Source organism: Esox lucius, chromosome 9 (genome assembly GCF_011004845.1).
Source record: "Esox lucius isolate fEsoLuc1 chromosome 9, fEsoLuc1.pri, whole genome shotgun sequence".
NCBI lineage: Eukaryota > Metazoa > Chordata > Actinopteri > Esociformes > Esocidae > Esox > Esox lucius.
In genome coordinates this window covers 3,223,520-3,235,532 of record NC_047577.1, presented here as the reverse complement: position 1 = coordinate 3,235,532, position 12,013 = coordinate 3,223,520, and the positions used below count along the sequence as shown (strand labels likewise).

The 12,013-nt window shown below is 42.7% G+C and overlaps 1 protein-coding gene across 1 annotated transcript in view; it reads right to left on the bottom strand.

The window, feature by feature from the left end:
* The window catches only part of mad1l1 (mitotic arrest deficient 1 like 1), an 87,139-nt gene extending 76,291 nt beyond the window's left edge, over positions 1–10,848 (bottom strand). The window contains exons 1-9 of the mRNA XM_029122495.2: positions 10,742–10,848; positions 8,864–9,043; positions 8,621–8,761; positions 8,276–8,455; positions 7,970–8,094; positions 7,790–7,871; positions 4,482–4,612; positions 4,285–4,399; positions 4,040–4,101 (exon numbers count right to left, since the gene is read on the bottom strand). Of these exons, the coding sequence (XP_028978328.2) occupies positions 4,040–4,101; positions 4,285–4,399; positions 4,482–4,612; positions 7,790–7,871; positions 7,970–8,094; positions 8,276–8,455; positions 8,621–8,761; positions 8,864–9,010 (983 nt within the window). The 5' untranslated portion in view covers positions 9,011–9,043; positions 10,742–10,848. The remainder of the gene's footprint in view (positions 1–4,039; positions 4,102–4,284; positions 4,400–4,481; positions 4,613–7,789; positions 7,872–7,969; positions 8,095–8,275; positions 8,456–8,620; positions 8,762–8,863; positions 9,044–10,741) is intronic.
* Positions 10,849–12,013: the final 1,165 nt, after the last annotated feature.

Below are 12,013 nucleotides of genomic sequence, written 5' to 3'. Positions count from 1 at the left end.
CACAGTGGCTGAACCAACGTGTGTAAGATCACAATGATCACAGTGGCTGAACCAACGTGTGTAAGATCACAATGATCACAGTGGCTGAACCAGTGTCTGTATATCAACCATTAGTACCTAATCAGTCACATTGGAATACTGTTGATCTGTTTATTATACTCTACAGTGAACTGCGTTCCGAGTAGCAGATGGCATTTAACTCTAGTGAAACTCACTACCAGTGTGTTTTGCCCACCTGTGTATTCTGCCCAGTGGGGGGCGCTGTTGAACATCATTCACACAAGCGCAAAGGTTTCTAATCTTTGGTTTGATGGACAAAAAAACTAACTTTCATTAAAAGCCCCTCCATTATCTGTCTTGTTGGCATTTGGCCTTGGAAAGCCCAAAATTACCTTGTAATGGGGTTAAGTTTCCTTTTATAGTGAACAGAAATATTGGCAACTAAAAAGGTTTTCAGGTGCCCGGTTCTGGTATTTAATAGCTGGTTAGGTAAAAATAAATTCATTATGTAGGTCCTAAGAACCATTAAGACTATGCAACACGTTAAAAAAGAAAGAAGATATTTTGAATGTAATTATTTCACTGGTCTGTGCGAGCCATGCATAATGCAAATAAAGGGTAATCAATAGACGCAGAGGTGTTCATTAAATAGATAAAAGGACCTTTCTCTAGGCCTCCATTCCTCTGCGCTAATCACAGTAAAACACTGTACAGGAAGAACTACAGAACAGGACACAGCACAGTAAAACATGACCGTACACTACAGAACAGGACACAGCACAGTAAAACAGGACCGTACACTACAGAACAGGACACAGCACAGTAAAACAGGACCGTACACTACAGAACAGGACACAGCACAGTAAAACAGGACCATACACTACAGAACAGGACACAGCACAGTAAAACATGACCATACACTACAGAACAGGACACAGCACAGTAAAACAGGACCATACACTACAGAACAGGACACAGCACAGTAAAACATGACCATACACTACAGAACAGGACACAGCACAGTAAAACAGGACCGTACACTACAGAACAGGACACAGCACAGTAAAACAGGACCATACACTACAGAACAGGACACAGCACAGTAAAACAGGACCGTACACTACAGAACAGGACACAGCACAGTAAAACAGGACCGTACACTACAGAACAGGACACAGCACAGTAAAACAGGACCATACACTACAGAACAGGACACAGCACAGTAAAACAGGACCGTACACTACAGAACAGGACACAGCACAGTAAAACAGGACCATACACTACAGAACAGGACACAGCACAGTAAAACAGGACCATACACTACAGAACAGGACACAGCACAGTAAAACATGACCGTACAATACAGAACAGGACACAGCACAGTAAAACAGGACCGTACACTACAGAACAGGACACAGCACAGTAAAATAGGACTGCATTTTGAAACCAAGCCCATGTCCTCGTTTTTGTTGTTGCTATAGAAACAGAAGAATCTGGGCTTTCTGATCATGTAAAGAAACATTTTATAAATCCTGATGTCTGTGAACAATTTTTAATTTGGATCCCGCTGGATATGATCATTGTACAGCACACGCTCTTTTTCCAATAGTCAGTGTGCTGTAATAAGCACAATGACCAACCACTTAATTATATAAATAAAAGGGATATAAAATATTCACCTGTCAAAGGAAATATAATCTTTTTTTAAACCGTAGCGGCAAAATGCCAAAGTACAAGGACAGCGGACGCAGCAAACTACACAGAGGAGAGAGTATAAATACATTGAAAGCATTACTACATCGAGGAGAGAGTATAAATACATTGAGAGCATTACTACACTGAGGAGAGTGTATAAATACATTGAGAGCATTACTACACTGAGGAGAGGGTATAAATACATTGAGAGCATTACTACACTGAGGAGAGTGTATAAATACATTGAGAGCATTACTACACTGAGGAGAGGGTATAAATACATTGAGAGCATTACTACACTGAGGAGAGGGTATAAATACATTGAGAGCATTACTACACTGAGGAGAGGGTATAAATACATTGAGAGCATTACTACACTGAGGAGAGTGTATAAATACATTGAGAGCATTACTACACTGAGGAGAGGGTATAAATACATTGAGAGCATTACTACACTGAGGAGAGTGTATAAATACATTGAGAGCATTACTACACTGAGGAGAGGGTATAAATACATTGAGAGCATTACTACACTGAGGAGAGGGTATAAATACATTGAGAGCATTACTACACTGAGGAGAGGGTATAAATACATTGAGAGCATTACTACACTGAGGAGAGGGTATAAATACATTGAGAGCATTACTACACTGAGAAGAGGGTATAAATACATTGAGAGCATTACTACACTGAGGAGAGGGTATAAATACATTGAGAGCATTACTACACTGAGAAGAGGGTATAAATACATTGAGAGCATTACTACACTGAGGAGAGTGTATAAATACATTGAGAGCATTACTACACTGAGGAGAGGGTATAAATACATTGAGAGCATTACTACACTGAGGAGAGTGTATAAATACATTGAGAGCATTACTACACTGAGGAGAGGGTATAAATACATTGAGAGCATTACTACACTGAGGAGAGGGTATAAATACATTGAGAGCATTACTACACTGAGGAGAGGGTATAAATACATTGAGAGCATTACTACACTGAGGAGAGGGTATAAATACATTGAGAGCATTACTACACTGAGAAGAGGGTATAAATACATTGAGAGCATTACTACACTGAGGAGAGGGTATAAATACATTGAGAGCATTACTACACTGAGAAGAGGGTATAAATACATTGAGAGCATTACTATACTGAGGAGAGTGTATAAATACATTGAGAGCATTACTACACTGAGGAGAGTGTATAAATACATTGAGAGCATTACTACACTGAGAAGAGGGTATAAATACATTGAGAGCATTACTACACTGAGGAGAGGGTATAAATACATTGAGAGCATTACTACACTGAGAAGAGGGTATAAATACATTGAGAGCATTACTATACTGAGGAGAGTGTATAAATACATTGAGAGCATTACTATACTGAGGAGAGTGTATAAATACATTGAGAGCATTACTACAGAGCTTCATGACTGACAAGATGTTGGACATCCAATTACAATGAAGGACAGCATTGATGATTTAAATGACGAGGCTTCATCTGATATTTAAACACGTTACAAAAATCCTGACCAGGCCGCTCCGAGACAGACAGACACTTGGAGGGACGTGTTGGTGAAGTCAGTCGGCATGGTACGTGTGTGTAAGTATGTGTCCGTGTGAGTATGTGTCCGTGCGTGTGTCCACGCGTGCGTGTGTGTGTGTGTGCGCGGAAGTACACACATGTGATCATTCTGCTTTTCATGCTTTTTAAATTGCGAGTACCAAGGCAGTGTCTGCGGGCATGTGTGTGTGTGTGTGTGTGTGTGTGTGTGTGTTAGTTTCTGGTTGCAACGTTTAACATTTGATTTGATCAAAGACCAGTCAAGTCATGAACTAAAATGACTAAGCGTGTGTGTGTGTGTGTGTGTGTGTGTGAGAATCACACAAGGTGCAGTGTTTGTGATGTGTTTGATGTGCTTCACTGCTCACATGAGACATGCAATCATTCTCTCATTACAGGCTTTTCAGCATGACACACACACACACACACACACACAAACCTGAAATAAAGCTAACAAACCATAAACTGCTACTCTGCTCTCCCACACACAGTCTCACATACGTGCGCGCACACACTAATGCTAAACAGAGACAAACAGAATAAAGAACATTATTTTTCTCCACGACTCAGGAGCTCCACCCAATGGTGAAATCCACACCAGAAACAGAGAGGCAGAAAGACAGGCACAGACAGGCAGAGAGACAGGCACAGAGACAGGCACACAGACAGGCACACAGACAGGCACACAGACAGGCACACAGACAGGCACACAGACAGGCACACAGACAGGCACACAGACAGGCACACAGACAGGCAGAAACAGAGTACTTACTGTATATCGAGTCCAGTAGATTGACCCAGGTTTTCCCAGGCCTGAAGCTTCTGAGATATTTTCTGTTGGAGAGGAGGATACAAAGAGTCAGGTAAGGAGACAGGGGGAGGGGACAAGAATCAGGAAGTACAAAACAGTGCGCCTAAAGGTTTGAAGGGTTTTGAACAAATTCAACCACATACAAGACGGCTCTCTGTCTTATTAGCCCCCCCCCCACAGGCACACACAGGCACACACACACACACCTCCTTCTCCAGCTCCATGGTGACCATCTCTTCTTTCAGTTTCTCCATCCGTTCTACCTTTCGCCTCAATCCTTCAGTTTCCTCCTTCAGCAGGGTCACATTCTCTCTCGTCTCTCTGGGAGGCAGAACAAGGGATGAGGAAAGGAGAGAAAACGAAGTGGTGGAATGGGACTTCTGTCTTCGGAGGTTGGTGTTACCTGAGGTAGATGTTCTCCTCTCTCAGTTGTCGGAGAGCCTTCTCCATTTCTGGGACCTTGGCCACCTCTGACTTAATGTTCTTCACTATGACAACATCCTGTTCCTGGAGGGCCAACTTCCTCTCTAAGTCCTAGGGGGAAGACAGGCCGATGGGAAAGAGAAGGAACACTGTTCAAACGGCCCCGGCTATAGTTAGAATGGAAAAATGTCAGCCAAACATCCATCACCACACGCTGGTTTTAGAGTATTGTCTCGAGCTTTAAGACGCTACAGCAAACAGCCAGAGGACAAACCTTGTATTAGACCTGGCAATAAAAGCTCAGGACATTTAACTTGATCAGTTCAAGGTAATTGGCTGACTTACCTGAATTCATTAGTTCACAAAGTAATTGGGATTGAAGTAATTGCAGTGAAATTATAATCTACATAGACAGTCTGATGTTCAGGTTATGTGCCTGGCGAGGGGTTGTGGGTTCGATTCCCACGTTGAGGGCTAGGAGGAAAACATGTTCACCATTAAAACGCAGAACGATTCTAGCTTCGCACAGGTGTTCGATACCCGAACAACCCAGTTACAGTAAACAGCCACTCAAATGTGCCTCACGGTTTACCGTCAGGTTTAAAAAGGTTTACCGTCAGGAACCGACGGCTGGCAGGCAACGCTAAAGCCACGCAGAGGTCCGTAAAGCGACCGGGGAGGTTTGACGAGCAGAGAGGAGGGGGAGGTGGTGACTGTTTGGCATCGTAAAGGGAACAATCTCAATGAGGCCAAAAAGGATCTCTGAACAGGCCATCTGCCACAGCAGGTATATGCCTGCAAAAAGATGAAATAAAATGCAAGCTGTTCACGGAAATGTGGCGACGGCGTAATGTAGGCCATTCCAGATGAGTTCACATCGTCCTCCTTTAGAATGAACACTTATGTTGGTGGGGAGGATGGAATGGTAAAAAAAAAAAGCCAGACAATATGACCGGAGATATTTTAGGAGATATTTCCCAGTAACATCAATCACTAGAACGGGCATGTCTTTGATAAAGGCCTTGTCAGGAAGGCAGCCCAGGCCAGAAAAAATGCATGCATACTGAAATATCCTGTTAAGATTATGAATTATTTCATTATTAATAATTTGTCAAAAATGTATATTTTTCTCAAAGTCCACTCAACAAAAGATAGACCTAAAGGCACATGGTAATTTTTTCCAAAAATCCATTATTCAGCGCTCAATACCTCTGCCTCTCCCAAGTTATACTGTGGGAGAACCAATAGAGCAACTTCGCCAACGAGACATACAATGTTTGTGAGAAACATTTTACAGAGCATCTTGACCCATGATCACTTTTAAGAGGACAAAAAGGGCAAATGCATTTCAATCAAGTTACCCAGATCAACCCGTGGAGACGACAGACTGTAAGTGATACTTCTGATTGCTGTTATAATACAAAGTACACATTGCCTCTGGATATTCTGGGCAAGAGTTAGGGATTAACATGTTCACCATCGCCCCCCTTTAGCGGCTGTCCAAGCTTCTATCCTGTCAATTCATCATCTGTGTATTATGGATGGAACAAGTTAGGCTCTATCCCCCGAGAAATGTTCTTCCTGCAAGTATTTGATACACTGCCGATTCTGCAGGTTTTACCACTTTCAAAGCATGTAGAAGTCTGTAATTTTTTTGTTTTAGATTCCGTCTCTCACAGTTGAAGTGTACCTATGATAAAAATTACAGACCTCTACATGCTTTGTAAGTAGGAAAACCTGCAAGATCGGCAGTGTATCAAATGCTTTTTCTCCCCACTGTATGTATTTTCCTTTCTCTCTCAAGCAAATAAAGTTTCACTGAGGTGAATATCCAAAACGAAATAGTTAACTTGCTTTCGAGCTAGCGAATACTAACTTTCATTTACTGTGATGTATACACTTAATCTTCCCGAAAGAATGCGCGTATTGATACAACTGTGAACAAAACTGACCGTGAAACACAGGAAGTACCTGTGTTAAAACCTCTAAAACTATTCTGAGGAATTATTTGAGGTGAACAACACCACTTCTCTTAGTTTGGAATGTTTTAGAGTAGTTTCCCGCTTGCAATGCAGCTTTACGATAGCGGTATGAACCGCTTCCATTCATGTTTTTAAAAATCACTATGCGCCTGAAGGAAGAACTCGGGGTAAGGCGACTGTCACCGAAAATTATTTTTGGACAAACTGTCCCTTTATTATTATTAGGACTAATGGCGAGCTTCAGCAGGACTCAAGGATGTTGTCATTTCGGATATATTTCCATATCCTCGGCCCTATTACATTCCCAGTAGAATGTAATTGCTCATGCTTGTCTGAGCTAGGTCGTCCCCCGAAGCTGGCCAAGGACTAGTAAGGTCAGAGATGCCAACCCTGAAAGGGTTGGCCAAGGACAACCCGGAAAGGAAAAGAAAATCTGCAGTTCAACTATTATCAGAGAGCTCGACAAAGCCGGGCTGTTTTGAAAAGCGGTCATTGCAGAACAGCCATGAATCAAATCCCATTCCGACTCTGCCAGAAGGTTCTCCGGGAGGTGATGCCCAAACGACTCCATGGCTAAAGGCTGGTTGTTGCTGAAAGACAACTGCTCCTCGCCTTCCTCCACTGCGTACATACAAGGACCCCACACTTGCTTGGGTTTGCCGAGGGAACCTATGACCTTCTCAAAAATTGCTTTAAGGCACCAACAGATGGGAGACAGTCAGAAAACATCATCAGCATTTCAAAAAGCTACACCTACGCTTGTCGGTTTGTGGAAATAATCTATATTACCCATTCAAACTGTTGACCCACCTTCAACAAGCACGAGGAAATGGAAGGAGGAATTAGTCACTGACATTACTCTAGCAGATTGGAAGAACGTCTGGAGGGAAACTGGACCTGTTTAATCAACTCCAGGCCTTTCTTCATACAATTCAAGCCGGGACTAAACGCAATAAATATCAACCTTTCTTCTGCTGTTCCGCCATTTTGGCACAGCACAGACACAGTCTAAACAAGAAACATGGTCATCCATCTGAAATCTCCTTCCTGAAAGGTCCCACCTCGCAAACAAATCACTGGCTTACGAGACAAAGTAAGAGTGGCATCCGATTCTACCCTCTCATAACAAAGAGGGAACATTGCCCCCGCCTCCCCAAACGTCCTGCTGCACGCCAGGACCAGCCAATGCTGTCTCTCTATTTTTGTTTTGTCCAATCACATGCACGTTCAATCATTTGAAGTGATACAGCTGAACTGGATAAAGTATTAAATAATTTTGCCATATTCAACACGGTGCCAACCTCACCTTGATCTTCAGTTCGTGGTCGGAGCAGGTGGACGAGGCAGACTGGAGATCCTGGCATCGCTGAGATACTTCCTGGTACTTCCTGTAGAGGGTGCCAATCACAAAGAAAGAGGCAGATTAAAAAAATCAGTCTACAAACCAGAGAGAGCAAGGAGAGAGACTGACAGATCGACGTCTCACCTCTGTTGTAGTTCCATTTGTTCCTGAAGTCCCTGGGTCGCCAGTGTCTGGTTGGCGATGATGTTCTGCTTACTCTGAATCTGCTGCTTTAGCTCACGGATCTCATCTTTTAAAATGCTCACCGTCTGAGGGAGAAGAACTACTACCGTCAGTCTGCTCACAGCTGCAGTGCAGCAATCCCCAAGTAATCAAAGGGCCTTAAAAGGCACCTTTAAAAAGGATGATGAGGAGATTTTTCCCTTCAGTGGTGGGATTTCGCACTTTCTGCCGCCCCACCAGGGGGCGTGTGTCTGCAGGTGTGTGTACCTGGTAAGAGGCGTTGAGTTTGGCATCCCTCTCCATTATTCTCAGGTTGAGGGTTTCCTGAGTCCGACGGAGAGCACGGTTTGCCTCAACCTGCTCTGACAGACTCTTGCTGGACTCCACCTCCCTCTCTTCCAGGCGCCTGATTCGTCCCAGCAGTTCCTGGTTCCGATCCACCTCGCGCTGAAACAGACAAGAGTGTAGAAGATAAAAATGAATGTAAAAAAAATAAAAATAACACCCCTAAAGGCTGTATTTTCCTGTCTGCTTGGAGATTCGAACCGACAGCCCTTCGCCCCTCTCTAACCTTAGGGTCGCGCCGGAAAATGACAAAGCTGCGTTACCCACCTCCAGGTCTCTGGCGCTCAGCGAGGCCACCTTCTCCAGCTCGATGCGGGCTCTCTTGTGGCTCATTGCCATCTGCCTCTTCTCCTGGTCCTCATGGATCTGCTGGGTCTTTGACTGGACCTTCTCCGCAGCCTCCAGTAACTGCAAAAAGAGTAGGGGATGGAGAGTCAGGAGATTGTAAATCTAAAGCCAAAGCGTTGCCTCCTCTTGCGAGTCATGCAGTGAGTGTCCTGTTGGCCTCACCTCAATCCTCTGCCGGTACTGCCTCTGCAGGGGGTTGCTCTGTGCTGGGGCTGGCTCCCCCTGGTTGAGAGAGGCGTCCGGCAGGGAGATGAAATTTTTGAACGACTTGAGAGTCGCGAACACTGTTGTGTCGTCGTCAATATCCATGGCGGGCTGCTGTTCCCACGGTTACCGTGGTTACTAAAATGGTAGGAGGGATTGAGCAGAGAGGTTGTGTCATTTACCCAGAAGCACACGTTCCTATGATATACACCCCTCACATTTTTTAAAATATTTGATTATATCTTTTCATGTGACAACACTGAAGAAATGACACGTTGCTACAATGTAAAGTAGTCAGTGTACAGCTTGTATAACCGTGTAAATTTTCTGTCCCCTCAAAATAACAACACACAGCCATTAATGTCTAAACCACTGGCAACAAAAGTGAGTACACCCCTAAGTGAAAATGTCCAAATTGGGCCCAATTAGCCATTTTCCCTCCCCGGTGTCATGTGACTCATTAGTGTTACAAGGTCTCAGGTGTGAATGGGAAGCAGGTGTGTTAAATTTGGGGTTATCGGTCTCACATTCCCTCATACTGGTCACTGGGAGTTCAGCATGGCACCTCATGGAAAAGAGCACTGAGGATCTGAAAAGAAAAAAAGTGTTGCTCTACATAAAGATGGCCTTTGGCTATAAGAAGATTGCCAAGACCCTGAAACTGAGCTGCAGCACGGTGGCAGTGCGAAGCTCTGGTGAACTCCAGGTTAAGGCAGTGCTGGAAAATAATGATGGCCACACAAAATATTGACACTTTGGGCCCAATTTGGACATTTTCACTTAGGGGTGTACTCACTTTTGTTGCCAGTGGTTTAGACATTAATGGCTGTGTGTTGTGTTATTTAGAGGGGACAGCAAATTTACAAGGTTATACAAGCTGTACACTCACTACTTTACATTGTAGCAAAGTGTCCTTTCTTCAGTGTTGTCACATGAAAAGATATAATCAAATATTTACATAAATGTGAGGGGTGTAATCACTTTTGTGAGATACTGTATATTACTGGGCAGGGAAGCATCTTTGCTCCAACTCTCCAAAACAACAGATTTGAATTCAACCTATTGCTATGTGTTAAAATAATTCCCAGCCTTCGTGTACATAATGGTTACACCATTTAGAAATGGCAACATTGTAGTCTAGGGGTTTAAGCTGCTGCCTCTGGTACACAAACTGCTGCATCATGGCGTAGAATCCGGTTCATTGCTCTGTCAAATAATCTCTCCTCTTTCCTCCACCGTGGTGCTGAAATCCGAATCAAACTCAGCATACACGCAAATTGCATTTGGTAGCCCTTGCATTGGGCCAGTTTCTGGAACATGGCATTACATAAAGTGTCCAAAAGTGGGGACACGATGTTTCAAATGTTCAAAAATTAATAAAGGTTAACCAGCAATTTAGAAATATATTTTCCTGACCTTTGCCGCTGCCAGTCAGAAAACTATTGGAAGGGAACAGAGGAACTACTAGCTAATTTGAATTTGCGACCATGGTAGGCTAATCAATATAGATCACGGTGTAATAATTACTAATGATTTACGATTTAAACAAGACGTCCTATTTAATTATGTTGCATTTATGATCATAAACACCGCGGTTACAACATCACATTGATCTCGAAGAAATAACTTAGCAGACGTTAAGTTGTTAAGAATAACAGCTAACTGGCTAGCGAACTACAGTACCCAGTGAGGTTGCTGCTGTGTAGAATATCTGACCACGTTTCTAGTGGACGATAGCCAGCTAGTTCGCTTAGACTCTTCTAAAACATAATAATAAATGGACGTCGATAGGTATTATGTACACGTTCTATTATACAGTACAGAGCATTAATTTACCTGTTGACCTGAAAACCCTAGCTAGTACAACTTCGAAATCCCTCCTTTCTCAAAACGAGGTACGTTCCGTTGTTGTTGTCGCGAGAAATTAAACTTAGATTCTGCCATCTGCGTCTTGTGAGCAACATTGAAGGAACACTTCCGGGTCACGAAAATCTGGAATTTTTCAAAATAAGAGACCAACGAATTACTTAAAAACTGAGATAAATTGAGTTTATTAATTGTTTGAGAACATGTACCTCTCAAAACATTGACAACAATTCAAATATGATCATATTTAAGAGTAATTTCGATAAAAAGTGGGTGTTAGTGGGTGTTAAAACACGTTCCAAGGGTAAAATTCAGACAATGCCAATGACAGAATATGGAATACATATATGCCTCATAACTAATAAACTATTGAATATTCCACAGAGAAAGCAGCGTAGGAAATGTCCAGGAGAATGTGTAGAGTAAGACAAACCTGTCTAATCATGGGGAACAGTGTGCTAAATCTAGCAACACAATATTTCCACACCCTCTTTTTCCACAATGCAACTCAATGAATATGAAATACATATTGGCCTATAAAAAAAAAACTATTCTACACGCCGCGGTGAATGTATTGTAGGAAATGTCAAGGAAGGTGGATAGAGTAATTATATGCAAAGAAATCAAGGGGCACTCTGTATTTGCAATTGTTGCTGGTGTTTTACTCCGCCCACCCCATTGGCCACAATGCAACTCAATGGATATGAAATACATATTGGCCTATAAAAAAAAAAACTATTCTACACGCCGCGGTGAATGTATTGTAGGAAATGTCAAGGAAGGTGGATAGAGTAATTATATGCAAAGAAATCAAGGGGCACTCTGTATTTGCAATTGTTGCTGGTGTTTTACTCCACCCATTCCATTGGCCACAATGCAACTTAATGGATATGAAATACATATTGGCCTGTAAAAAAAAAACTATTCTACACGCCGCGGTGAATGTATTGTAGGAAATGTTCAGGAGACTCTATAGAATGATTATATGCAAAGAAATCAAGGGGCACTCTGTATTTGCAATTGTTGCTGGTGTTTTACTCCACCCATTCCATTGGCCACAATGCAACTCAATGGATATGAAATACATATTGGCCTATAAAAAAAAAACTATTCTACACGCCGCGGTGAATGTATTGTAGGAAATGTTCAGGAGACTCTATAGAATGATTATATGCAAAGAAATCAAGGGGCACTCTGTATTTGCAATTGTTGCTGGTGTTTTACTCCGCCCACCCCATTGGC